Source organism: Doryrhamphus excisus, chromosome 14 (genome assembly GCF_030265055.1).
Source record: "Doryrhamphus excisus isolate RoL2022-K1 chromosome 14, RoL_Dexc_1.0, whole genome shotgun sequence".
Taxonomy (NCBI): Eukaryota; Metazoa; Chordata; class Actinopteri; order Syngnathiformes; family Syngnathidae; genus Doryrhamphus; species Doryrhamphus excisus.
The window spans coordinates 12,193,948-12,221,875 of record NC_080479.1 but is presented as its reverse complement, the minus strand read 5'-3'; the positions used below and the strand labels follow the sequence as shown (position 1 = coordinate 12,221,875).

Sequence of the window (27,928 nt, the reverse complement as noted above, 5' to 3'; positions counted from 1 at the left end):
TGCTGCACCTGCAGTTGAATTGATTTCTTTTGTTTTTTGGTGTTTTGTTTTTTCTCGGATCGATTCAAGGTGCCAGTGCCAGAGACATTTTTGGACTTTGCTGAACATCTGATGCCATCCCCCGTCCCATGGGAGACATACATGGCTGAAGGTGGGAGGTAGAAGACAAGATCCGCTTTGAAGATCACAGTGCAGCACCCCCCGCCGCTGGGACACTCTTAGGAGAGAAAGGTAAGTCCTACCTGCCTCACTCACCCCTCACTTTTTTTTTTTTTTTTTTACTGCATCCTGTCAGCTGCTGACTCTCACTTCATCACATGTGGAAAGAAACAGAAGGAGAGATCAGGAAGGGAAAAAACATGAAAATAAAAAACAGACCTTGTAGTCATGGGACCTGCAGAATTCTCTGCAGTCCAAAACTACTTCACAGAATAATGGCTTGCAGATTAAAAAAGGTTCACTTTAAGTAAGGTGCTTCTGTGCACGACCCGCCTGCATGGATGTGAGTTATTCTCTGTATGTCTGTGCAGACTACATAAGGTTTTGATCATGTACTTTGAATTGGAACTGCAGGTGTAGCGTAGCCGCATCCATGTGATGTTTAAGCGGGTGCAGCAGTGAATTCATATGGATGAGCGTAGTGTATGTTTTTTTTTCCTTTTTTTCACTTCTACTTGTCCTCCTTTTTCTACGCTGCTCCTTTCTCTCCATCCTCGCCAATGCCACTGGCAAGCGCCACCGCATTCCACTGAAACGACATCCGTCAATTGCAAACAGGAGGAGCGGCAGCCATGACTTCTCAGGTGTCTCAGCGTGAGACGGACAGTTGGACAATAATTAAGAAAAACAAAAAAGAGATGAACACAGCATGTCAGGGAGGAATGGATGCATTTTTGCAACATTTGATCTGTGTTTCATCCTACTGAGATGCAGAATGAGAGTAACAGAAAGGGGGATGACCCTGGAAAAGTGAGTTCTAAAATCTGGGAAAATAATTGGTAGGCCGTGACTCTAAATGCGTCCCCGTGCAATAATTACATTTTTAGATAGCATTATTATTCAGGTCAAAATCTCATAGGTCAGGAAATGCATACTTGATGCATTAGCATGGCTGGTAATATTGTGCTGTAACCACGGCAACCCCTTTGGCACTAACGTTTCAGGTCCTCCAGTGTGTGCTACCTTACTTTTTGACAGGTGGCTACGTAGTACATCGACATAAATCCACCGGCTGTGCTCACATAATAATTCCACTGAATGCACGGCAGCAGCCAATCCTAACATGCACACGTTTCAACCAGATGAGCACTATTTGACATGGAGCTGACTCCGATGGGCCAGAACATGTTACAGTAAAAAAAAAAAAAAAAAAAGATGATGTCATGGCACAATGCATGCGTTAACACTTACAGAGAGCAGAGGAAAGGACATGAGCAATTGGAATTGGCCTTTTTTGCATATTTTAAAGTAAATTACAACCTTTGACCACAAGGGGGCGATCTATTTAGTGTCCTCTTGGCAGGCAGACACATTAAGCATGTTGAGAAGATGACCTACACTTACTAGACCTTTGAATAAATTACCATATTTATGTGTGTATATTCCTAATCTGCTTGTACAGTACAGTACATGCATTGTGTATTTGATGGACAAGCTACATGGATAACTTGTGTCAAAACAGTGAATCAAAACCTGGACTCTAACATTCAGAGCCTTCATCGGCTTGGATTTTTTTGTCGCTAAAACCGGGGCTAAAAGACAGGAAAGATGAGAAAAAATATATTTTGCCGTCCAGATGTGCCTCATGTGCTTATACGCTGTAAAGCTCGCATACTAGTAGCTATGTTGGCCAGACGGCAATGTGGAAGTTATATTTTATAATCACACCTCATGAATCTGCTCTAGCATCTGCTTGCTGGAATTCATTTGTGCTTGATGTTGATATTTAAATGCTCTACAGACACGGATGTACGACAATCCTGAATACCACACAGGACAGCACTTCCTTTTCAACACCTGTTTTGGAAAAGACCAAATAATAAACAAAAATCATATTGTATTCAATATGAGTCAAATAACAGATGGTAGATTTCTTGCCATACTTTTGAGGCAATATTTTTCTGTGTTGTGAAGACACTGGTCTGAGCGAGTGACGGGAAGAAAAGCTATGACTCACTTGTGGAAAAGTTGTTGGTTTGCACATGTAAATCTTTTGGAAACTTTTTTCCAGGTGTAAAAAAATACTGTTATATTTGCGTCTGGCTGTAATGGTAATGATAACCCCCTGGTATACCTCAGTATTTGGGCTACAGTTTTGGTTCTTTTTTTGTGCAAAAAAAAGAACAGCTTTTTTTCCTCAACATTCGCTTATTATTTATTATTAACATGATCAAATAATCATTTTTAACCTGAAGTAAGAAAATGAAAGCACACTGCAATGACATCTTTGTCCATTTACGGAGGTGAAGTGTCATCATCTTGACATCATGCCCAGGGCATCCACGTCCACACATCATCGATACAGACAGGCGTGGCCGTTTTAACTTGTCTTAACTCTCTGATATATATTCTGTCGCTGAATGCCTTGGGACATTACATCACAATAATCAGCCAGACTCATGCCAGTGTCGCAGTAAGTTATGATCATCACTGGTACCCTTTTGTCATGGAAATGTAAAAAAAAAAAAACAAAGAAAAAGCCAAATACCCTTGTGTTAGTCCCTGTCGTGGTTGCTGATGTCATGCATGATGGACCACTTCTGAGGTGTTGGACTTTGAAAGTTCTATTAATATGATCTTTGTTGTGAGTGTGTAAGTCCTAGTGGCTGAGCCAAAGGGAGTTTTTCCATTGGGGTTACCAGCAAACAAGATCCAGAGGGAACGAAAACCCTCTGTACTCTGGAAGCCTATGTTGCACAACAAGTTTTTTCACACCTCAGACGGGCTCGTCACAGGCCTTGCCTAGTAGACATAAGCAGGAGTAAAATGTTTGCCAATCCACACATCCTGGCTTCTTCACAATTCTTTCCATCCTTACCGAAATCCTCTCGAATCAAACTCCCGCTCTCAGGCAAATGTGGTTTAAAAACCTTGATCTCCGGTGCCAGACATTGCTGTTCATCAGTGAGCCCTGCAAAGTGCACTCGCTATGGCACGGACAAAACAACAATATTGAGCAACACGTCCCAGACTTTTTTCCAATGGTATGTCTGAGTTTTTTTTTCAGTTGAGACGCGTCTGTTTTCAAAGGGAATCAAACAGAGGAATAAGATCCGCAGTGCTCTCCCAGCAAAAGTATTGTTCCTAGTTAATGGGATGTGACGTGTGTTCGCCCGCTGAGGTTGAGATTTTGGGGCTGCAATCACCCACTTCCCCACATCCACAGCACATGTCGTGCGAGTGTGCTCACCAACACAGGTGGCTGTAGTGCTTTTTGGCACGGGAGTTCAGGTAGCAGCACAAAATTAGCTTAGGTCAAATACATGCAGGTAGGTTTGTTTGGTTTTCCTTCATTGCCCTTCACTTCACCGTCTGGCCGGAAAAACTGTTTATGGCTGAACTTTGGGCCAAGTCGTAACAGGGGTCACTGCTTGAGCATAAAACTTACACAATCCTTCTTTTCATCCACGTATTTCACAAACCATACAGTCTGTTTACTTTTTTTATTTCTCTTTGGTTGCAGCGAGGATATCTCCCGATGCGTCCGTGAGGAAGAAATTGCTCTTTAGAGAGCATTTGAAACGCGCCAGACTTTATTTTTCAAGTCTGAGCCCGATTTAGACGCAGTTTGTTCAAAGAGAAAATAGTGTGAACGGGGTTATTTCAGTGTTAGGATAATATGTATAAAAAAGATGCCAGATTTCCTTGTGCAGGGAGTGACATTTGAGTTACGCGCATGTATATCATGACTACCGCATCTTTTGGATGATTACAGAAAATTTAATAGCATCTGACAAGTTTTGCTCCAGTAAAAATGTACTGATATATTTTTTCCATATGCTTTGTGGCGTCACCGCAGCTGTGGTCTGGGTCTTGACTAATGAGCATTCTTTGATGAGAAGCATGCAGCAGTTAGAGGTGTGGCCAAAACAGGAAGCTTCAGTGGCAGCCACAAATGCAACAACTCTTGCACACCTTAAACCTCGTCAAATTCAACCATCATTTTCAGGAATATACTGCGGCCCGTGCGGTGGACTAGTGGTTAGCATGTTGTCCATACAGTCAGGAGACTGGGAAGATCAGGGTTGGAATTTTGCCTTGCGTATAGGTATGAATGGCACTCACAACTTTATTTGGCCCCATGGCGGGTTATTTAGCAGTCACACTCCATTGAAAACAGCACAAACAGTGAGTTATCAATGTGTATAAACAGGGCAAACAGACTAGTTTGTTACACGCGATATTGTACAAAAACCGAGGCGATATGCCCTATGAAAACTGAGCGTAATAAAACCAAGGTTTGACTGTATTAGAATGGTGAACATCTGGTAACATTTGCATGGCAGTTTATCATATAAAAAAAGTTAACTAAAACATTACCTCTACGGTTTGATTGTGTTTGACTTTGGGGGTTCCATTGTAATTGAACATGGTGACATTAGCAAGTACCAACCACTCGGTTTCTAACGTGCCAACCATCTGACAGAGACTATCTGCTTCTGCCCAGACAAACATCTGAAATTGAACTTGACTCCCTGAAGGAATGAATGCCAGGCAATTCATCCTTGAAACACTGCAGGTTCTGGGTATTTCTTGGGAAAATATAGTTTTGTCATAACATATTAGGTGGCGGTTTCTGTACCAATTTATACCTACTGTGGCGCCGTGTGAAATGAAAAATGAAAGAACTTGGACTATTCGTCAAAACACACAGTATCCCCGCTTTTGGTTAGTGGACTTCGTATGTTTTAATGGGTCCTGGCTTAGAGACTAAAGCCTCACTGTGCAGACTTTGAGCCCATTGAGCATGTGTTTCATTGTGCAACCCTCGGTGGCATTAGGCGGTGTACAACACTACCAGTCCTTTTTACGGCTTTTCTTCTAATCGTTTCCTGTAATCAGCAGCAAAGCAGTGAAACAATAAGATGGAAAAAATAAACTTGTTGTAGCTCACGCTGGGCTTTTACAGTGTAGTCAGAGCTTAGCTTAATCTGTGAATATTATACATGCATCATAGACAGCTATGTCCAATTCATTGTATGCCTTTCATAAGACTTTGTGTAAACATTTGTGCTGATATATTCATATACATGGATCTAGTCTTTTTGTTTCTTTAACACAAGTAAAATTGGACAGATTAATAATGTAAATATTCCAAACCAAAAAGCTCTCCTGTAGTGATGCCGGCTCTTTGTGATTGGTCAAAATTTTTTTGCCATATGTGTTGACACGAGGGAGGAGTTACAAACACAAGCAACCAGCAGGAAACAAAAGTTTTTTTTCCTCCCATCTTTATAATCATTGACTGCTTTTTGCTGTCATTTTAACATCTGTACTTTTAACTCATGACGATGGCATCATAACATATCATAACATAACATATCATTAGAGCCAACAATTTGTATGAGCGCACTCGGATATTGAGATATCAGTAACATCTGCACCTTTTATACATCATGAATTGCAGAATACAGAGCATAGAAATAAACCATACGACCCTCTAATTGATGCTAACCATGCAAATGTGCAATTGTATAAGCATAACTGGACATGTGACATAATACTTAATTAGAAGGGCTTCCAATCAATTACACATTCATGTGGGGCGCAGATGGTTGCAAACGCTCGCTTTCCAAATCTTTTCTCTCTCCTCTGCCCTGCTGCATGGCCCCATTCATAATTTGAAGCAGAAAAGCGGTCATTTCTAAGCTTTTGCTGGACAGAACCCACACAAACCCGGAGTCATCCTGTGATTGACATGGAGATATTGGAAATATCTGTGTGGGTTTGAGTGTTTAGAAGAGGGTGTCGGAGATTGTGTTTGAAAGAAAGAGTAGATAAGAAAAGAATCAAAAAGATAAAATGAATTCAGTCTGAGGAGCATTGAATTTGTGGTGCCTTTGATTGGGGGAACCGCTGATTTGAACCGGCATTAACAGAAACATGCACGGTCCGTCTGTTAGCTCCTACACACACACACACACGCTGCTTTACTTTGTCACGGCCTCTGCTACTCCAATTCTTTGTTTACCTCATCGAGAACACCCGGTCCCTTTTGCAACAAGCTTGGTTAATACCTCAAAGCTCCGGCAATCAGCTAAACTTTCAATGTTGTTCATTTCTGGCCCCCGAAGAGGAACCTGGAGACTTTTGAAAGAGTTGAATGGAAACGTTTGAGTAAAACAGACCTGTTCACTAAGTCGTATGTTTGGCATTTTGGCTATTAGCATCTTTCATTCATTATTATTATCTTTCATTCATTCATTTTCTACCTCTTTTTCCTCACGAGGGTCGCGGGGGTGCTGGAGCCTATCCCAGCTGTCTTCGGGCGAGAGGCGGGGTACACCCCTGGACTGGTCGCCAGCCAATCACAGGGCACATATAGACAAACAACCATTCACACTCACATTCATACCTATGGACAATTTGGAGCCTCCAATTAACCTAGCATGTTTTTGGAATGTGGGAGGAAACCGGAGTACCCGGAGAAAACCCACGCATGCACGGGGAGAACATGCAAACTGGCCGATGGTGGAATTGAACGCCGGTCTCCTAGCTGTGAGCTGTGCGCGCTAACCACTCAACCGCCGTGCCGTGCTATTAGTATCTTTCTTGTCAAAAATAAGGTGTCATGCAATAAGCGCCTCGGTTCAATTCATCGCAGAGTCTGCCATAGTGAACCAGTGTGTGTGCAACGGATGCCAGCTCTTGCTATATGTTTTCTTGCTAAATCTTGATGCTCCCAAATGTGTTTTTGCTGTGGGGAACTTCTAACGGAGAAACCCCCTTATGTGTGTCTTCCATGTGAACAGGAAAGTGGAAAGTTGTAAAATAAACTGATGGATTTCCTCGCCTTTATCATTCCATCTAACAAGACTGTCTGAAATGAGCACTTATTCACTTTCAGCGCATTCCTCTGCAAAGGGAGGATGCTGCAACCCACGCAGTTTCAGACAACTGCGTAGGGCAGGCGGCAATCAGACAAAATAATGGAAGGCGATATTTTTTTGGGCTGAGTCATCTGGTGTGCAGAACAAGAAAACAGTCCTCAAGCAAATCAAGATTGGGCCAGATCCTCGTGTAAATCCAGATGGTAGGGCTTTGTCTCTCCTATCAGTCTAGACTTGATTACACATCTGTGTTTATACGATAAGCTAATTGTAGCAGTTCACTTCATAGTGTGAGAGAACCGTTGTGTTCTCGTAGTCGGGATAAAAGAATGAGACACACAAGTGAAAAGAAGTGTGGTGAACATCAAGAGATTTTGGGGTGGTGATGGCTGGGGGAAAAATATTTGGGATGTTTGTGTTGTGTTCAAGGCATTCATTCATTCATTTTCTCACGAGGGTCGCGGGGGTTTGGATTCATTTGGAGTCACCAATTCACCTAGCATGTTTTTGGAATGTGGGAGAAAACCCACGCATGCACGGGGAGAACATGCAAACTCCGCACAGAGATGGCTGAGGGTGGAATTGAACCCTGATCTCCTAGCTGTGAGGTCTGCGCGCTAACCACTCAACCGCCATGCCGTCCGTGTTCAAGGCACATCCAACCAAATATAGGAGGCCTCGGACTGGCCGGGGAAGACCTCTGGACCTCTGGGCTTGGCTTCCCTGCAACCTGACCTCGGCTAAATGAAAGAAGATGGATGGAAGGGGCCGTCTTATATTCGGTTTATGTTAGATCATAGTCAGTGATGTACCGTGTAGCATTTACAACAATTCCAATCAGATTGTGGTGATGTAATCCCCTTCTGCTGACATCTACTGGACAGCCGAGTTGATATCTGAGGATTGATATAATAGAGCTATAGTGGCATTTCTTCTCAATTTCTTCGGGATGTTTTACACTTATCCACTATCTCATTGCCTTAACTAAAAGTCCACCAACACCCTCAAACAACAGCAAGCCACGCTACGTCAACAACATGATGAGGATGTTCACCAGCAACACGGGGGCAAGTTTATCTGTCAGCTTCCACATCTCAAATCTCAATCCAAGCCCAACAAGCACTTATGCTGCGTTGCATTCCGACAACTGTTATTTCGGCATTTGGGTGTATTTGTTCTGCTCACAGCTGAGGGGCTGTGTAAAGCCGTCTAAACACAAACTCTCATACCACGCAGTCCCGGCCAGTGTTAACATAGCTGAGTGTGCGCAAATATGGAGTCTTCGGGGAAACTTTTAGCATTTTCCTCTCCTTGACTTTCTTCCATTTTCTTTATCATGTTATTCAGCCTTATAAATAGTCAATGGAAATTGTGCTTGTTATTAGTCTTTAGTCTGTGGTTGACTACCTAATTGCAAAGTATACCATATATATACGTATGTTAAGGAAATGTAACCCTCCCTTTGTACAACTAATTATATCATTCATCTGTGATGCATTTGTGCGCGCACGCATGCCTCCAAGCACATATGCACGCTCACACCCCACCAGCTTTTACAGACCATTTAAAAGTAATTAGCTCTGATTTACAGGCCACTCAGTATTTGTGGTAGGCAGGAGAACCAACTTAGCCATGTACAGTATGCACACATGCAGCACCCGGGACATGTATAGCTTCCTCCAACTGAAGTGCATGTCTCCTGTAGGACTTTTGCATGTGTGAAAAACACCCACATGTGTGAATAGTGGTGGGTTTTTTTTTCCCGCTCTTTATTCCACTAACCTAAGTAAACATGCTGGTTGCCAAAGCATACAAGAGGCGCACTAAGAGACGTGTCCCTTGGACCCAAGTTGTGCTTTCTCAGCAGTGAATGAGGAAAAGAGATGGTTTTGTGGGCAACATTGGATTTTTGAGTGACTGTGAGTTTGATTGTTTGCTACGGGCAGCCATGTCATCGGCCTCTTTCAATACTTCAATTGAATACAATAATCCCTTGGCACTTTGTGGCTTATATTTCGCAGTTGCTCTATCACAGCTTTTCAAAAACACATCAGTTAATAAATCATGGTTGGACAACTGGGATAGGCTCCAGCATACCCGCAACCCTAATGAGGATAAATGGCATAGAAAATGGATTAATGGATGCTGTTTTATGGTTGACTATGGCCTAAATGAAATATTTCAGGCATGAAAAATAGCTAAATGAACTGACATGAATGCACCTCGAAGTTTATGTTTATGGATGACTATGTCAAGCTTGAGCCAGACGGGAAGGACATCGAGTGGGGACTGAACATGCCGTCTTTCCTGCACACAGCTGCAGATATCTGCTGGAGAAAAGCGCACCATGAAAAGACAGACAGCTTCTCACCGCTGCAGCTCACATTGTGTAGAAAAAGTTCCTGTAAATATTCAATATTTCAGAAGTTTGAGTTGAAAATTCCCACAATTTGGGTCCTGCAGCCAAACCAGCAGAAAACCACTGGTGTACAGAAACCGGAAGTAAAAAAGAAACAAGGCACCATGCTAATGTGTGAGTCTGTAATATGTCTTATTTTCTCTTATTAGGTCTACTATTTAACGAAATATGAATGTAAAGGTGACTATAGGGGTGTTACTTCATGTCTAGAGGGCTCTAATAATGTCAAGAGCTTTACTTACTGTAGAAGGCCGTCAAGAGATGTTTTATGCTGTAACTATGAAAATGCAGACTCCTTGCTTTTGATGACAATAGAGAATCCATGCAGTCGTTGGATCAGTTTACATGTCGACATGGATCCGAAATGTTTGTCTCAATATTTTTGTCTGGCCGATGATGAAAGGACTCTATTACTGGGTGCTTCTCTTTCGCTCCCGCCAAATGAGAGACTCATGTCAATCATTGCACACTGTAGCAAGGATTACCCATCCATGCCAATTACTTTAACATTATTTAGGTGCGTCATTTTTGCGCCATTTCTGACTGTCGCGCACAGTAGTTTAAAATGGCATATGGTGCCCACATTAATAAAAATGAAATGGATGACGAGTGACTGGAGTCTGCATGTTTTCTTCTCAGCTGTGTGCAGTCTATTCCGTGCCTATCACATGTTTTGATGATGTTAAAGCAGGTTACCATGTCATTTCTCACCTGGGAGCCACTAGCAGAAGTTCTTCCATCTGGTTGCAGTTTGAATCCCATGCCTGTTTCATCATCAGGAGTGATGCGTATACCTCCGAGGGGCTTAAGACAACAACCCACAGCCGAGACGACTGGTTACATTTTAGTAGCTACTGTGGCAACAAAGACTGTCTGACTCACACACGTTTAACAATGACATTATGTAACTCTTTCAACGTGGGGACAGATACAAATTAATGCGACACGTGCCCGTCCACTGGTTTTACTGGATGCTCCTCTCCATATTGTCAGCGAGCTGTTGAAGTCTGGTGTCCTATGAAAATATTTTGGTGGAATCAGAGAGGGAAGGTTTTTGAAGGTTCATACCTAAAGACAGGCGTGTAGTTTGGCCAAGACTTAGGATTTCCATTTAACGACAGGTTGGAGGAACAAGATAATTACTTTAGCAGAGTCTCCAATCTCAAACTCGTCTGCTTCCCAGTATGGACATGCTGTAGATTCGTACAGGAAAAATTGTGTATATGTGTGTGCTTGTGTTTCTATTTCAAAGGTGCATCCAAACTCATCATAATTTGCCTCTCACTTAACTGAAGCTTCAATCTTCTCAAAAAAGGTCAATTTGTTTCATCGATAACCAGCCGTGGGGTTCCAAAAAGTTGCCAGCAATTTGATAAAGAATGTGAGAAATGCTATTTTCTACACCGCTTATCCTCAGGAGGGTTGCGGATATGCTGGAGCCTATCCCAGCTGTCTTCGGGCGAGAGGCGGGGTACACCCTGGACTGGTGGCCAGCCAATCACAGGGCACATATAGACAAACAACCATTCACACTCACATTCATACCTATGGACAATTTGGAGTCGCCAATTAACCTAGCATGTTTTTGGAATGTGGGAGGAAAAACCCACGCATATGCAAACTACACACAGAGATTCGAACCCAGGTCTGGCCAACATGCTAACTGTGTTGCCCGACTTCTAACTATTTGTTATTTATTAGTTTGCATTGTTTCTGCATGTAAAATGATAATTATTCTTATTTTTTTGTTGGTATTTTTGGGTGTCTTGAGCGTATTATTGAGATTTGCATTGTTTTTTATGAGAAAATCGCTTTTGTACATTTTGATCATATATCATATATATTTTTCCGTACTGTACAGACTGAACTCGAAACTGAAAAAGATGCAACAAAAACAGAACAGTGAAGCACTAATTCATAAATTCCTCTATTTGAGAAGCACTGGCTTAGCACATCCGTAACCGTACAAACCGAGTAAAGAAACAATATTTTTTTCACCACCGAGCATTTTAAAATATGGCTTTGGATGCCTGTTATAAGGAGTCGTTGTTTTGGTGCTTTTTAAATTACCCCAGCTGGCGTAAATCCCCTGAAAACATCCCATAGAAGGAAACGGGAATGCTTCCATCTCCCGACTGAGCGACAAAGCTCGATAAAGTCAAATAAAGGAGTTGTGATTTATTTCTCCATCACATCATCTGGATTGACTTCTAAAGCTCGGAGGAGGTGGAAGTGTCTTCCTCCCAGTCTTCTAAATTCATATTTATTATTGACTCTTCTAATAAAGAATCCCCCTCCTGTGTTTGTGGTAAGGAAGCACAGCAGATCGATAAAGAGTGACAAGGGTAACAAACATGGTTTCATGGCTTCACCGCCTTGACCCGACCAACTGCTCTGTAATTGGTGACATGTCCAACGACAAACTGAGTCGCGGTACCAAATCAGCTTGGTGTGAAACGGAGTGGCAGGTGCTAATCGGACGGGCAGATGTCCGTTGGCGAGGTGTGAAGTCGGAGCACGAGCAACAGGTTCAAAGGAAAGCTTGTTTTTACAGCGTTCCCAAAAGGGTCACATTCCTCCCAGGCGCAAACCTTTAAATCCATCCCGGGATGTTTGAGCATGAGCTGTAAATGGATAACAGAGGATTGAGTGAATATGTTTCACATCAAGCCCCCGAAAGTCTGCCAAGTTGCGATGATGAACGTGTCAACTCGCATGAGAGGAAACAAACGCTTTGTTTCGCAGCTGTCTTTGGTCGCCTGAAGAGTTGGGAGGTGAATAACTGCAGCATCGCGTCAAGCTGGAGCGAACTGCCCAGCAAAGTGCCGGACACAACCCCCCCCTATCCGCACCCCCAACTTTAATCTTTCGCCTCGCTTTGATATCAAAGACAGAATCCCTAATGTGGGAGGAAAGTGGGAGAGAAAGGGTCCTTTGTGGGGGGATAATTGAAGGGATGTGCATTCCACGGCTGTGTTATTTTTAACAAACAGGTTTGGGGATTAAATCAAGTGATACTTTTCCAGTAGTAGTCGTATCAGTCACACTTTTTTCATAGTTTGATTCTCCTGTACCCAATCTGGTGCCGTGACTCCCCTATAATAGTCACTCCGTTTTCTATAGAGTGGACAATTTTAGAGTCCATCTGCTGTGTGTACCTGACGTAATCGCTCCATAGCTTGCGTAGCATCCAGAGATGTGCCACTCATTCTCATGTAAAGATGAGAAAATGACAAAATCCTCTCCAATTATTTTTCCCACCAATCTTCCTGTCACGTTCGGCTGCCAAGCCAAGTTTCATCATCCCGTAACTCGGTGATGGCCATTATTATTAGGTGAGGACCTATCAATCTATAAGCTAACTCCAGATAGTCCAAAAATGTCCCTTTGCTTGGCTGATCTTCACAATGAACCTTGTTATATTCATTTTTGACGAGCAGTCAAATATGGCGTTTTGGCGTTCTGCAGCCCGTTTATCCTGATTGGTTGAGGTTTACAGCAGTAACAGATGTGCACATTTTTGCTTCCTCCCACATTATACAAATATGCACTGATAATGCATTGATTGAGTGGTTCACATTTTGTGCTACGTCGTTTACTTCATTCTTCGCCTCTTGATGGCTGGACGATGGCGATAAGAGTTAAAAAGAGAGATCTGGTTTTAATATAAGAGTCATCAATCACACAGCAGGGAGCGATAAACCCAGTCATTATCGGTGTCAGGCAAATGGAAGGATGCTGGCCGGTGGAGAAATTGTGTCAGAGATAAAGACAAAAAGGACATCCCGTGTCCCGGCTACTTTATTCTTCCAGGGAGGAGACATAGCTCCCATACCTCATTGTCCAACAAGTGCTCTTTGTCCTCCGTCTTTTATTTATCCGGCTAAACAGGCCAACTCATGCACACGGCTTGACAAACGAGGAGAACTGATGAAGAAACCTTTACAGCTTGTGTCTGAGCTGAACTCTGCAGCCATCTTTCTATCGGCAGCATTTCATCCAGACAGCTCTGCTTCCTCCTCTGCAGGGAGCGGAGTGTCATGATAGCACAGGTGTCCAAAATGCAGCCCAGGGGCCATTTACGGCACACGGCATATTATAAAAATGTAATTTAAGAAGAAATCTAAAAAGATGAGCCATGGATCCATATTAGTTACCTCCACTTGGGCTTAATAATAATAATAATAATAATAATAATAATAATAATAATAATAATAATAATAATAATAATAATAATAATAATAATAATAATAATAATAATAATAATAATACATTTTATTTAAAAGCGCCTTTCAGGACACCCAAGGTCGCTGTACAGAAGATAAAAACGCCAATATAAAATACAAGATAAAAGACAACATACAATAAATAAGAACATACAATAAATCGGGGGAGGGGGGACCATGTGAAGCATTTAAAGGGAATAGGCAAGTTTGAACAGATGAGTTTTGAGTTTGTATTTGAAGATGGGAAGGGTGGCAGAGTTACGGGGGTCTGGTGGCAATGAGTTCCACAGTTGGGGAGCAGAGCGGCTGAAAGTACGTATACAAAAAAACCCGACTTCATGCTTGCATCACTGACACTGACAGCGACATGACTTTTATGCTCCATTTTTATCATTCTTAGGTCTGCTGTTTGATCATTTTTACTTTCTTACATCCTCCAGACATCTTTCAGCATAAAGACTCTATTACACATTCACAGTTCACAGCTTTTATAACCCAGTGGAGGAATATGGAAGGCCAAAACTGGTAAAGTATCCTTCTGGAGCCAAGCGCTCATATGGCTAATAAAGACTTTACACTGACCCTGATGGGAGGGGCGGGTCTGAAGGGACTATGCACCACATCCTGGTGTTTTAATATGCATGTCAGAAGGGAGGGGGAAGGTTGAAAGGGGGGGAAGGGGGGCTTTGTGGGTTCTTTTCTTCATCTGTGGTCGGCAGCATTTTAAGTAAGCGATCAATCAAAATAAAGCCAATCAACAGCGAGCTAGCCTCGCTCAGCTGGGATTCAGCTCGGTGAGTTTCCGTTCGAGTCCACGCTGTGCTGTGGAAGTTATTTCTAAGGTTTTGAAGTTGCTTTTAGACCTCAAGAAGGAAAGCAAATAGTAAAAAGTACAAAAAAAAGTCAAGTAAAGACCTCAACACTGCACAGTGTGTTGACACGTGGCCATTATACACCTGCAGGTAAAAGGAGCCATCACATTCATTAGATGATGCATTTTTGTTATGCACACAGATTTGGGCTATTTTTAGTCATTTTATTGAGTCATATTTTATTTGTTACATACTATTTAGCTCTGCACAACAGATGCAGAGGCGTGACGCCGAAAAACAGTCATAGTCACTTTAATGAGAGTCACACAAAGTGCAACAAAGCCAACAAAGGAGGGAATAGGCTGAGATTTGGCTTGAGAACTTACAGGGCAAATGTGAAACGTAATACTATTCTGAATTTTTTTACGATTGTGAATGCGTCACAGATGCAGGAAGTGGTGGTGACAATGAATATGCAGGAACAATGCAACGTTGGGTGTACTATTTGTCGTACACTAGACATAAACAGCTGTAAACAAGTCATGGAAGGAGTGTGGCATTTCACAAATTGTGTGCTTAACTTATGCGTGCAAACTAGTCTTTACGATTTTCAGTATTTGGTACAGAGCCAAGGAAAAGTGAAGTATCAAGTTTGTATGAGCTATCTCTGCGGTTTCAATAAATGTAAGCCTCTCCACAATGGCCGTACTGCAGCTCTAATTAAGAAAAACAACGTATTAGACAGCTGTAAATGATTTACAAATCACTGGTGATATACTGTAGCAGTTCAAATAGAAATATCACTCCAAATATGGCTGTCCTTTTCCCCCCTCTATATGCATTTTTTCTCCCGTTTAGTCTGCAGTCCAGCAGCCTGCAGCAAGCTCCTTCAGGGGGATTTGAACCAAGATTTCCGGCCCCCTTATTAAATCATAATCTTCTTTCTTTCCATTTCAGACAGAAAAAAATAGGTCTTCCCTGCTTGTTTTTGCTGCCAACTGATGTGTGTGTTTGGGGACAGAGTGAGACGACTGGTGGTGTCTGAAGTGGGTCAACAGGAGCTGAAGCGTCCCCCCTTTCATTTCTTCACTTTAACTCCAGGTCCGCTTTGTGGTTTTCAGACTTTAAGCCACTCTTGCTTCCTCCTCTTGAGTCTTTGACACCCATTGCTTGATGTTACTTTCCATCTCCTGTTATCAACACCCTTTTCTGTCAGCATCCACGGTCCGTGTTGTGAGTGTCTGTGTTAGCTTAGTGTTGCATGCGGCGTCAGACTGTGGAATCCTTTGATAGAAGCAGACCACAAGGAGGACTTTCGTCCTGGAAGTTGTCCTTGGCGACTTGCTGCTTCATCCTTTTTTCCACCTCTGCTGTGGATTAGATTACCGGGATATAAACCAGTGGTTCTCAACTGGTTTGGCTGCGGGACCCACCATCACCCCTAAGTGACAAGCGGCAACCCAAATTGTGGAAAATTTTCAACTCACTTCTCAAATATCTTATATTTAGAGGGACTGCTTGCAACACAACTTGAGCTGTGTCTCTCGCCTTATGACACGCTCTTCTCCAGCAGATATCTACAGCTGTGTGTTGGAAGGATGGAATGTCGATGGCACACACCTCACTCACTCATTGTGAATCTTTTTTTTCACTCAACTATTTATTTCAAGGAAAACTGCACTTTTTCCGAAATTTCGATCATCCACAATCCCTTCAAGACACATGAGACATATTTTTTGCATATTCTAAAGATATAAAAACAGCTAAAAAGAGGCATGTGACAGGCATATTAACAAAGCCACTGCAGTATTGTTACACTGAATAACTACTTTACTGGCATAGTGACATGCCAGCACACCAGCTAGCTACTATTTGGCTGACGACGGGCTTCACCACATGCTTGCTGAGGCTGACGCTTCATTTTGGACCTGCCGGACATCGCTGACCAAAGTATGAAGTATGACATGTTATCACTAATGTACTAATGTTACTTACATGGTCCCACCAAATATACTATAAAACATTGATGCTGCCTCTTTTTAGCTGTTTTTATATCTTTATAATGCACAGACACGAGAAACACCTGGGTGGATTGTAGATGATTAGTAAACTTTTTTTTTTTTTTTTTTTACAACAGAGCGGTTTTTCTTTTGTGTATTGTTTTTTTCTGCTTTGCATTTTTCTATTTTCATGTTATTTTTTAATCTTACCTCCTGTTTGTCTTTTGACTCTGCCATAATTGCTTTCACTTGATCTCAGCAGCCGGTCCAATCAATTAGCCAATCAGCATGCAGATGCCACGGCCTACTCAGCTTCCCCGCGTGTCTTCACTCGGGTCGCATCTTTGCTGTTTTCTGCAGGCTGCATAGTTTGTTCTTTGCTGTGATAGATCCCATTGTCAACTCTTATTTCAGATTAATAGAGTAATGTCAGTCAGCATGCACCTTGCGTGCACATTTCTTGGCAGCACACACAATAAAAGCATTCACACCAACAATGAGGCGAACAGAGGAGGCTTAAGGGGGAACACAAGAGGGAAAGAAAGGATGTGAGGCTGCCAGATGAGGCCTTTGGAGACAGACTGATCAATGTGATGTAGATGGGATCATATTACAGGTATAGGGGATAAGGTAGATATGAAAATCCCTTAAAGATGTACAGCAGCAGGTCATCAGTCAGTCCAAGCCAACATACAATTCTGTTTACAAGAAAAACATTCAATAATTTCACCTTACTTTGACTCCTTTACCTCGGTGTCACCTTCCATATACAGCAAACTTTATCCCCCATCATATACGTAACTAGCACATCTGCCTTTTTGTACTTGCAGCGAGTGCACAAGGGTATTAAAAATGTCCCTCTGAATGATTTCACAAAGAAAGAAAACCCTTCTACCTGACCCCCATCTGTTTTTGACACATTTAACCCGTCCCCTTACTCACACCGCTTCCATTTAAAACGTACCGCTACATTTTTGATGCAATTTCACAAAAGAACAAGTCAAACAGGAACATATCCAGACTGCAGAGACATACATAAATATATCAAGGCACATTATATGGCAGACGTGTCTGCAAACTTTTACAGTGTAATTGAGACCATGCTGTGTGTTGGCAGGATTGCTAACCATGTTTTATGCCATGTGTCCAAATTCCACAAAAAAATGGGACAGAACATAAATGCCTTTATTGAAGCACAACTGAATACAATGTTCAGGGTTTTCCAACTTAATGAAAATGAAAATTGCAAATACCCAGTAAATCTTTTATTCAGGAGAATAGCATAACTTTTTACTGGCACCTCTACCGAACCTAAATATTAGACGGTATAGGAAAACTCATTATGGCAAACTCTTCAATCTCCAACTAGTTTAATTTGTTTTGCGGACTTATCTTGGCTCTGAGACATAAACGCTGTTATTCATCAATATTTCTAACAGAATTAATATTAAAATCAAAAATACCCAGTCAATCTTTTACACAAAGGCATAGTTATTTTTTGGTTTATTTATATTTAACAGTTTATTTATACATGAACCCAAATATAAGACAACTCAGAGTATAGGAAAAGCCCTCTTTTTCCATCTGGTGATGGAAGCGTCTTTTTTCAAGACTGTGTGTGGGTTTGTGTGACTGACTGGAAGAAAAGCTTTGACTTGGTTGGGGAGAGGTTGTTTGGCATGACATGTGGGTATCCACATATAAATCTAGAACACAAATATAAGACGAACACTTATTTTCTAGATAAAAAGTGTCTAACAGTCGGGTCACATAGGTAATAACATGGAAAACAACTCCACGCTGCTTATATAGTACTTGGAAAATGTGAAACTACCAGAAACCATGACTGGCACTCAAATATATTACAAATCCTTCAAAAGTAGGGTTATTATAAAAAATAAATTCATGCTTCACAGACACAGTTTATCTTTAACTGCTGGCTGCGTGTGATACCTTATTAGTGTTTCATAAGGTAGTCTCTCCTACCCCCCCCCCCTACTAACTGTAAAACTCATTATTATGAATATGTCTTCAGTACAGCTTGAACCAAAGAAATGCTTTTAAACTCTCTACTGCTACATTTGCAGAAGAATGTTATGCTAACTGGGGATGGCTGCAGTTGAATAACAGCTAAACCACCCATGTCATGTCATGACTTGTGGGCGGTTATTGTCAAGCTTATGGCTCGGGAATAACTGGAATATGCCATTTTTTTTTATTAAGCACGCCATGAAGACGACGATCAAGTGGCTCAAACGTTCACCACAGAAACAGCAGCCTCTTTCCTTTCCATGACACTAAATCCTCACTTTTGGTGTACCGTTAATCTCCCTGTGGGTGTGTGGTTGAGGAAATGCTTGCTTGTCTGGATCCACACATGGGAAGTGGGGGTCGAGTATGTTCACCTCCCCAGTGCTGCTGATTTCATTAGCCGGTAAAGACGGCGGCTGGTCTGTGGTGTCTGTGTCTTCTCTGGGATGCTGCTCAGTCTTTGTTTTGGAGACGAGGCAAGACTTTTGTCTGTTAAAGCAGCCTGCATCACGTGGTGAGACACTGCGGTAGGACATTGTCCATCGACTGTACTGTATCATCATCATCATGGAGCTTTTGAGCTCAGTCTGAGCTTTTCCTCCTGTCACTCACACACCCCAAATGACCTGGTGATGCCGAGATCTGCTGGTAAAAAGTGGTTGGGCAAGTTATGATGCTAATTTTAAGATAATGGTGACCAGAACCAGCCCTGTCCAAAGTGGTGCCCAAGGTGAGATTTTTTATATCAGCAATTTAATTTTTTGGGGCATCCCCTGGAGGCCACAGCACCCTGATCAGCAAATAATTAGTCCTTAAACTATTTTATTTGTCCTGTTCAGGCATTGGAGCAGATAGTATTATTGTCCTTACATGCTAATGCATCCATCCATTTTCCTCCACTTATCCGGGTCCGGGTCGTGGGGGCAGCAGTCTTAGTAGGGAAGCCCAGACTTCCCGGTCCCCGGCCACCTCCTCCAGCTCCATCGGGAGGACACCAAGGCGTTCCCAGACCAACTGTGAGACATAATCCCTCCAGCGTGTCCTATGTCTGCCCCGGGGCCTTTTCCCGGCTGGGCATGCCTGGAAGGGAGGTGTCCGTGAGGCATCCGGACTAGAAGCCCGAGTCACCTCAACTGACTCCTCTCGATGTGAAGGAGAAGCGCCTCTACGGATGGCTGAGCTCCTCACCCTAACATGCTAATATTTGGATTTATTTGATGTTTTTTTGTTATGCAAATTTGGAGCAGCCAGACTGGAGCAGGAGGGGATAGAAAAGAAGAAAACAGAGGGGGGAGTGCAGGGACAATATTCATGACGAGAATTGCATTTTCATGTTTGTCATAGCGGTTATGATTGAAGTAATGGACCAAAGTTTGAGCTGGCAGTGCTCTTGTTGACCCAGACTTAACTCTCCCTTTATTTGCCTAAAAACACAAACATCACTGTTTCCTGTCTTGTATACTCGGATGTACTTGAGTTAAACATGCTTACATAAAGCGTCACTCAGCCTGCCAAAACGTCTCGTAACATGGATGCTGTTTGTGTATCGTGAATTTGAGAGGCCTTAATTTAACACTCACCCTTTCTCTTGAGGATTTCTTACGGCTTGTTTTCAAGTGGGGTTGTGTAAAAAGAAACGATAGGAAGTTAGCAATCTTAAGTATTATCCAAACACTTAACTGAGCTAGATTGTGTTCTCATGCATAGTGAGCGTGTTTGGTTTGTTACGTGGGTGTTTTTCAGACAGTTTTGGTCCAAAAGGCTCACTGTGGAAGCCAGTGAGGATTCTATGACATTTAAGAGCATGTCTGGGGAGCTTTTTCAATGAAAACACTTAACAGACTGCACAGGCCTGCATGCGTCTGTTACCTATTCATGCTTCTGTTTTTAAATGTGAGTCCCTGCGGTTCTTTGCAGAGTTCTGCTGAATGGTGGTGGGCACCTTGGGTCTCTTGATGAATCACATTCGCACCAAAACCACAGATGCCCTCATACAAGACACGTTTGTATGCCAGCCCGCCTGACAGTCGGCCAATACATAAAAAAAAAAAGGCTTCACCAAATCGAAATCAATTTTGTTTGATTACTTTTTAGACATGATGCTTTTTGGCCAGTGGAGACCACAGACGTGTGACTAAATACATAAAAATGTTAGGTGACCGAGACAAAGTCTTTTATTGAATGGCTGTAAAACAAGAACTGGACTTGACGAGGTTATGTGGTGGCTGAACAATCACAGACGGATGCTGAGGGCCAAGCTGTAAAGCAGACCTGATCTCAGCACAGATGTGGCAATGAAAACACCCCCCCCCCCCCTCTCCATTGTGAATCAAGTCTCAGCTTCATACGTTTTTTCCAATTGGAATCATCACCAGTTGACCAAATGTGTGCCGATAAAGATCTTAATGTGTGTGTGTGTGTGTCCTTGTTGCTCACATGGTCCGCCTGCTTGAACTCCCCTTATAACCACTAATAGTCCTGTTTGTTTAGTAACTCTTATCCCCCTGTACACTTCTGAAGGCCAGTTAATCCGTCCGTTTCTTGGATGGGAGGCGCAGCATTCAGTTTTTCACCTCAACTGACTTGTTTGCGTTGGCACTTGGACAATTCCAAGCTTAATGTAAGCGTCACGCGTTATAGTGGGCTGAGACGGCATATCGTCCGTGAAAAAAAAAATGGATGCAATTTTCACTTTCGTGCATTTAAGGGTATAGCATGGATATCGCTTGTTAGACTGAATGTTCAGTTTCACTTTTCGAACATTCGGCGGCATCTCTGGCTTGTATGACGGCCTAGGGGGCGGAACAGTATGTAAAAGGTACTCTAAAATATTGCCCCTTAACTTGTATTTAAAATGCGACATGGCGTCTGAATTGATTCTCTTTTCCTGTGTTTTGGTGAAACAAATGAATGACATTTAATCTGTAAACCCTCATCCTTGCAGCATCCTGGCATGAGTGTCACCCTCACATGACGTCACTTCTGATTGGATGAGGGTCAAACATTGATTATGGCTACAAACACATTCAGTATCTTTGTGCAATGTTTGGCAGATTGAAGCAAATGACGATGCATGTCATCAACATTTGCTCCAATGTTTGAGTGTGCATGGTATGTTGCATAAAAACATGAAATAGTTGAAACTAAAGTAATGAGACATTATGCTAGGAGTGCATATTTTCCACTGTATGTGCTTTCATGCAAGAAACATGTTTCCTTGGTTTACGTAGAGTTGACATAAAGTTAAAAGACTAGTATATATATATTCAATTAAGTATAATTGAAGTATTACACTGACTTCCGTATGTGTGTGGAAATGTCACTTATTGTCTTCTCTGAACCAATTTCCCTTCCAGTTCTTTGTGTGTGTGACATCGGTTGCCGCCCACCATGCTGTTGACCTCTGTCTGTGTGCTCCTAATGCTGGGGGGGCATGTTCGTGCTGGAGGCTACCCACCAATGCCTCACATGAAGTACATGCAACCCATGATGAAAGGGCCTGTTGGACCACCATTCAGAGAAGGCAAGGGACATTATGTCGGTGAGTCGTGAATGAAACCATTCTTTGTACGCAAAAAGACTCCACTAGGTAATTGTTCAAGACATTCAAGTGATGGATTCATGCAGCATCCTGTATCAGAAAATGTCTAAAAAGATGGGTTATATTTGGGGTCTTTTCACCAACAAAGTTAGAGCTTTTCTTCCTGTCACTCACCCACCAGTGACAGTGACCTGCTTCAAATGATGGGGAAGGAGGAGTTACCATGCTAATTTTAAGATAACAACTTTTGAGCAGCTAAGAAAATGAAATCAATTGTGCTTCTTCTTAACTTAAAAGAAAACAAGAAATTAGAAAAAAATGAATGTGCAAATTATTAGAATCCTCTTAAATTCAAATTAAAATTGTTTGACATTTGACAGGGAGAGAAATATTAGTTCTAAAATGTTAAAGGTTCTTCCACTTGAAAAGTGTGTGAGGAAAAAAGAAGTCTCTGAGGAGTGCAACTAATTTTAAGCTTTTACTGCCACTTACTGGTTACGAGTTAACAACACAGCACAATGCTGAGTCATTGGAATTCAATGCAAGCTGCAAAAACACACTTTTTAAGAAATCATACTTAACAAAATGTCTGAACTATAATTAGATGGAGCAAACAAAAATGTTATACTTGGAAGATACACAAATGGCTTTTAGACATACAGTATACATGTACAAATACAACCCTGCCTCATTGCTTAAATACAGAGGTGGGATTTTCTAATTATGATAACTAAACAGAGTAACCATGAAGATGAAGAAAAGCATTGTTACTAAGCTGACACATGGCATACAGACTTCCAATTCATTACAGACAATTAAAACAGGAAGTGCTTTGCCCAACTTCATTGTTTGCATTTTGTAGGTCTGCAGTATAATCTGATAATCTGCAAAAATGTTCATAGTTGCTCACAAATATTTAATCACCAAACGTTCCCAGCCTTATGAAATCATGTACTTTTTCATTCATTTCATTCATATTGTTAGGTTTGCTAAAAATCATGAAAACAAACTATGATGATCTTTTGCTTTGTTTGTTTCAGACATGCCACCTATGGTAGATGTGAAGGGGGAGCCAGGACCCCAAGGAAAACCAGGACCAAGAGGTCCCCCTGGGCCACCAGGGCCACCAGGAAAACCTGGACTCGGGAACCCGGGCCTCAATGGGCAGCCAGGTCCCCAGGGCCCCCCTGGCTTCACAGGAATCGGTAAACCAGGACTTCCCGGATTACCAGGAAAGATTGGGCCAAAGGGCATGCCTGGACTGAATGGCGAGGTTGGTCCCCGTGGTGAACCAGGCCCCAGGGGTCAACCAGGGCAGCCGGGACTGCCAGGCCCAGCTGGCTTGTCTCTAAATGGAAAACCTGGGCTTCCAGGTATCAGAGGCCCTCCTGGTACACGGGGAGAACCAGGATTAAAAGGCATTTCTGGCCCTCCAGGTGAGCGTGGCATTAAAGGTGAGAATGGAAATGGGACTCCAGGTCCTCCTGGCGTAAGGGGTCCCCCTGGATTGAAGGGTACTACAGGACCACCTGGTCTTCCGGGCATTGGTAAACCTGGACCAAAAGGTTTGCCTGGACTGTCTGGTGCTAAAGGTGATCATGGACTTCCAGGGAATCGAGGGGAACCCGGAGAGGTCGGACCTCCAGGGCTACAAGGTCAACCAGGTCCTGTGGGGATAGGGAAGCCCGGAATTGATGGACTGCCAGGAGCGCCAGGTCTCATAGGTCAAAAAGGTGAACAAGGGCTGAGAGGTTCGCCAGGATTTCCTGGTACGCCAGGCTATGGAAAACCTGGTCTAAGTGGGCCAAAAGGAGAAAAGGGCCACAGTGGGTTGCCTGGTCTTCCTGGAGACAAAGGAGAACAAGGAATAGTGGGCCCAATTGGAGAACCAGGTCTTGATGGACAACCAGGACCCCCTGGACTTCACGGCCCAATGGGACTCCCAGGAAAACATGGTATGCCAGGGCAGAAGGGTGAACTAGGCCCTCAAGGCCCTCCAGGGCTGCCTGGACTCAGAGGCGACCAAGGTGTCAATGGAAACCCGGGAAAAGCTGGTATACCTGGGGACAAAGGCTTACCTGGGCCAAATGGAGCAACTGGAAAACCCGGGCCCAAAGGTGAAGCAGGACATATTGGTCTACCAGGTAATCCTGGGCTCACAGGTGGTCCAGGACCTAAAGGTGAGGCAGGATTTATGGGTACACCTGGCCCCAGAGGTCAGTCAGGTATCCCAGGTCTTCAGGGGCCTATGGGTCCCATGGGGCCACAGGGCGCCCCGGGCTTGAAAGGTGAGCCTGGACTCCCAGGACTTCCAGGACTGGGTAAATTGGGCGAGAAAGGACCTATAGGTCCCCAAGGTCCTCCAGGGAAACCAGGCCCTGCTGGACTGAATGGCACCCCTGGTCCCCCAGGGCCTCCGGGGCCACCGGGTCTTCCAGGAAACGGTCAAACAGTTGTTGCAGGTCCAACGGATTCCCAGTTGGAAGGAGGTGAAGTTCCGGGAGACCGAAAGGGTCCAGCATACAGTCAAATTCCACTCTCTGCCTCCTTAGCGCCAGCTTTCACCGCCATCCTCACCAAGCATTTCCCTCCGTCTGGGATGCCAATCATGTTTGACAAGACTCTGTACAACGGGCAGAATGCCTACAGTCTCTCAACTGGCATTTTCACCGCTCCTCTATCTGGTGTCTACTACTTTGCGTACCATGTGCATGTGAAGGGAACTAGCCTGTGGGTGGCCTTGTACAAGAACAATGTACCGGCTACGTACACGTACGATGAGTACAAGAAAGGTTACATGGACCAGGCGTCCGGCAGTGCTGTCCTTGAGCTGAAAGAAGGCGACCAGGTCTGGGTCCAGATGCCATCGGACCAGGCGAATGGCCTCTACGCTACCAAGTACATCCACTCCTCGTTCTCAGGATTCCTGCTCTGTCCCACATAACCCTGTCCATCGGTTCCAACACGGTCCTGCAGACCAAAACCTATGAAAAATACTTGCAGCCATACACATTACAAAAACAATCAGTCGTAGTGCTTCAGTAGTACTTTTACATCCTTTTTGTCTTTTTTACAGCCAACAGCATCGGAAAGAAGAAAGATTTAAATGGCAGAGGAATTTTTATTCAGTGTTATTTGTTTTGTTGTGTTTTTTGGGGGTTGTATTTTTATGTTAATTATTGCCATTGTTTTATTATTATTTGGGCTTTGCTCTGAGTGTTGTTTATTACAGTAGGACTGTTCGGTGCATTCATATAAGGACCTGACATTTTGCGGAGGGGAGGTGCTTCGTAACCTGACATAGTTAGCAACACCGTCGACAGACAATTGTAAATATCGAAAAACTGTGCCATTTCTTTTTCATTTCAATCCAGTTTCTCATCAAAAGTCACAAATCGTCCGTTTTTACAGCATATATTGACAGTCGGTTGCTTTCTCTCTCAATTTAGCTGATAAATTGTGTTTCTTTTGTCGTTTACTACTTAATTTATTGTATTCAAGTATCCAAAAAGGCAATCTAGAGATGCAGTCCAACATTAATTGGACTTCACAGTATTAAACCAAGGCAACATCGATTGCACGGACATAATGTTTACATTACATAACTACACATGGAAAGTCACAATTAAAGCTGGATTCTTTCATGGTCATCAAATATAGAAGAAAATACAGTGGAACCTCGGTTTCAATGCGTTGCGAAAGACAAAAACCTGAAACGTATGCGAAGAGGAGTGAAAAAAATAACTCAAATACGCAGTGTACTTGAACATTGCATTAGCGTACAGCGCAATGGGTTTATGTGAAGGAAGAAAGGAGACAGATACGAGTTGTTCATCGTTGGGTGTGTTCTATAAACAAGAACTAGGTTGACTTTTTCACCTCTATTTAGCGAGAATCCAGTTTATTTGCGAGATGAGTTTGGTCATTTGAACTTCCCTGGTTCTGTGTCGCCGCAGGGAACTCAGACTCGGCTAAGGCGTCTTTTGGACTTTGATTATTCTGCTAGCACTTTAGCACATGCTGGATACAAGTGTTGGAGCAGAGTCTAGAAGGGACTGCTTGTATCACTGTGCTGCTATCAAGGATTCTGGAATCTGTTTATAGTGTCCCAACCTGAGACTGATGCATTATTTGGGCACTGGATTCTAAGGATTAGTTTGGTAACTGCACTGTGTTATGAAAACCGATAACCGAATCCTACAAAAAAAACGGCGTGCATGCAAACCGAGGTTCCGCTGTAGATGCAACAGAAGGAATTCATGGATTCGAGCAAAGACTTTTTATCATTCCGAAGCCACTCATTCCAAAGTAGTTACAGTATAACAAAAACAGCTTGGCTACGCTTAGAAGCTGGAAATGCAAATCACTCTGCATTGACTGTGAATAAGTAAAGGGACTGACTGTCTGAGAGGCCAGCAGGTTGTGAAATCGAAGTTGTGTAACATTTACCAAACCCTCTGGTTTGCGTCTTTGTGAGGTGGTATCGGCCAGGGGTTGTTTTATGGTGATGGAAGCATTAAAGATACTCTCTGTAACCTTCTGCCTGCCTGCCTGCCTGCCTGTGAGTGTGTATGTGTGTGTGTACTGTACGTGGGTGTCTGTGTGTCACATTGTCCCACTGCTATTCAGGTCATTCAGCAAAGATAATAATAAACTGGAGTGAAGTTACAAAACCCCAGCTCTGTCAATGTTCCATGACGACTCCTGAATTGTTTGTCCTTTCAAGTTTGAAAGCATACATTTAAAAAAAAACAAAAACAAGCATTAAAATTGCAATGTAAGGGAATGTCGGAATGACTTAAAAGTGTGCAATAATTCGCAATACATTATTTTGAACCAGAACCTGAAACATTGCATTCAGCACTACCCTGATGGAGGAATAAGCCAGGTATTGACGTGTACAAGACCGAATCAGTGTTTTTTTCACAAAATAAATGCACTTCTACTTTCACCCTCCATAAACCCCAACTAAATGCTATGAATCGATATTATAATGTGAGTCTATACAAGACAGCTCAATGCTGGTTATGTACTGTATGTTGCCTCATGTTTGGACATTAGTCAACTCCTTGGGCGGCAGGGTAACCACAGCAACATATAGAATCTCTATGTTTTAGCTCATCGTTGTGCTCCTTTCCATTTATTTGTTGCGTGGTGTGATGTGATGTGTTTCTACCTGCCAAGGTGACTACGGGTGTAAATTAGCAGTCGTGTTAACTCTCCGGCATATTTACATCCGTATCCTACGTACGTATGCTCTGTCCCCTTTTGAAATAGACACATTGAAAATGACATGGCGATGTGAATGACACGTGGTTATTATTCTCGGCCATTTATGGTCCTGGCTTGCAGGGTTTGCATGCAAGCGTCAGTGAGATCCACGTTAGTCACACATTGCTTCACAAAACGATATTATCTTGCTTCGGTTTGTAAGGGATATGTTTGTTTTTAGATGCATTTATGAAACACGCGGCCATTCCCACTTGCACAAGAAATTAATGAAGATATTTATACATTTATGATAATTTAATAGGGATGCCAGAACCGACCACCGAAGCCAAGAACGTATAAATAAATGGTATTTAATAGCATTGATGAGTTACTAGTATTTACAACATGTACTTAGCATCCTAGTGTTATGTGCCGAAAGGATTATTTGTGGAGATGTTATTATTTGTGTAATGTATCGACTTATTTGATTTTTTTTTTCACAGTCGGCTGACTTTTGCGCAATATAATTTTGGTATAAAATGCACTCTTTTTTTTAATTTGGAAATGTTTTTTCTGCCTTTTGAAAATTTACAAGTACTTGATTTGTATTGATACCATATCAATAAAGGCCTTCTTGTA

General features: G+C 42.7%; 2 protein-coding genes across 2 annotated transcripts in view; both read left to right on the top strand.

Annotated features, from left to right (window-relative positions):
- The window catches only part of trappc3 (trafficking protein particle complex subunit 3), a 49,260-nt gene extending 49,046 nt beyond the window's left edge, over positions 1-214 (top strand). Inside the window, exon 6 of the transcript XR_009119415.1 lies at positions 70-214. The gene's annotated coding sequence lies outside the window, so the exon portion shown is untranslated. The remainder of the gene's footprint in view (positions 1-69) is intronic.
- On the top strand, positions 84-27,928 carry col8a2 (collagen, type VIII, alpha 2). The gene is made up of 3 exons (XM_058047773.1): positions 84-231; positions 21,894-22,078; positions 23,119-27,928. Exons 2-3 carry the CDS (start codon positions 21,928-21,930, stop codon positions 25,020-25,022), a joined length of 2,055 nt encoding a protein of 684 aa, XP_057903756.1. The 5' UTR covers positions 84-231; positions 21,894-21,927; the 3' UTR covers positions 25,023-27,928.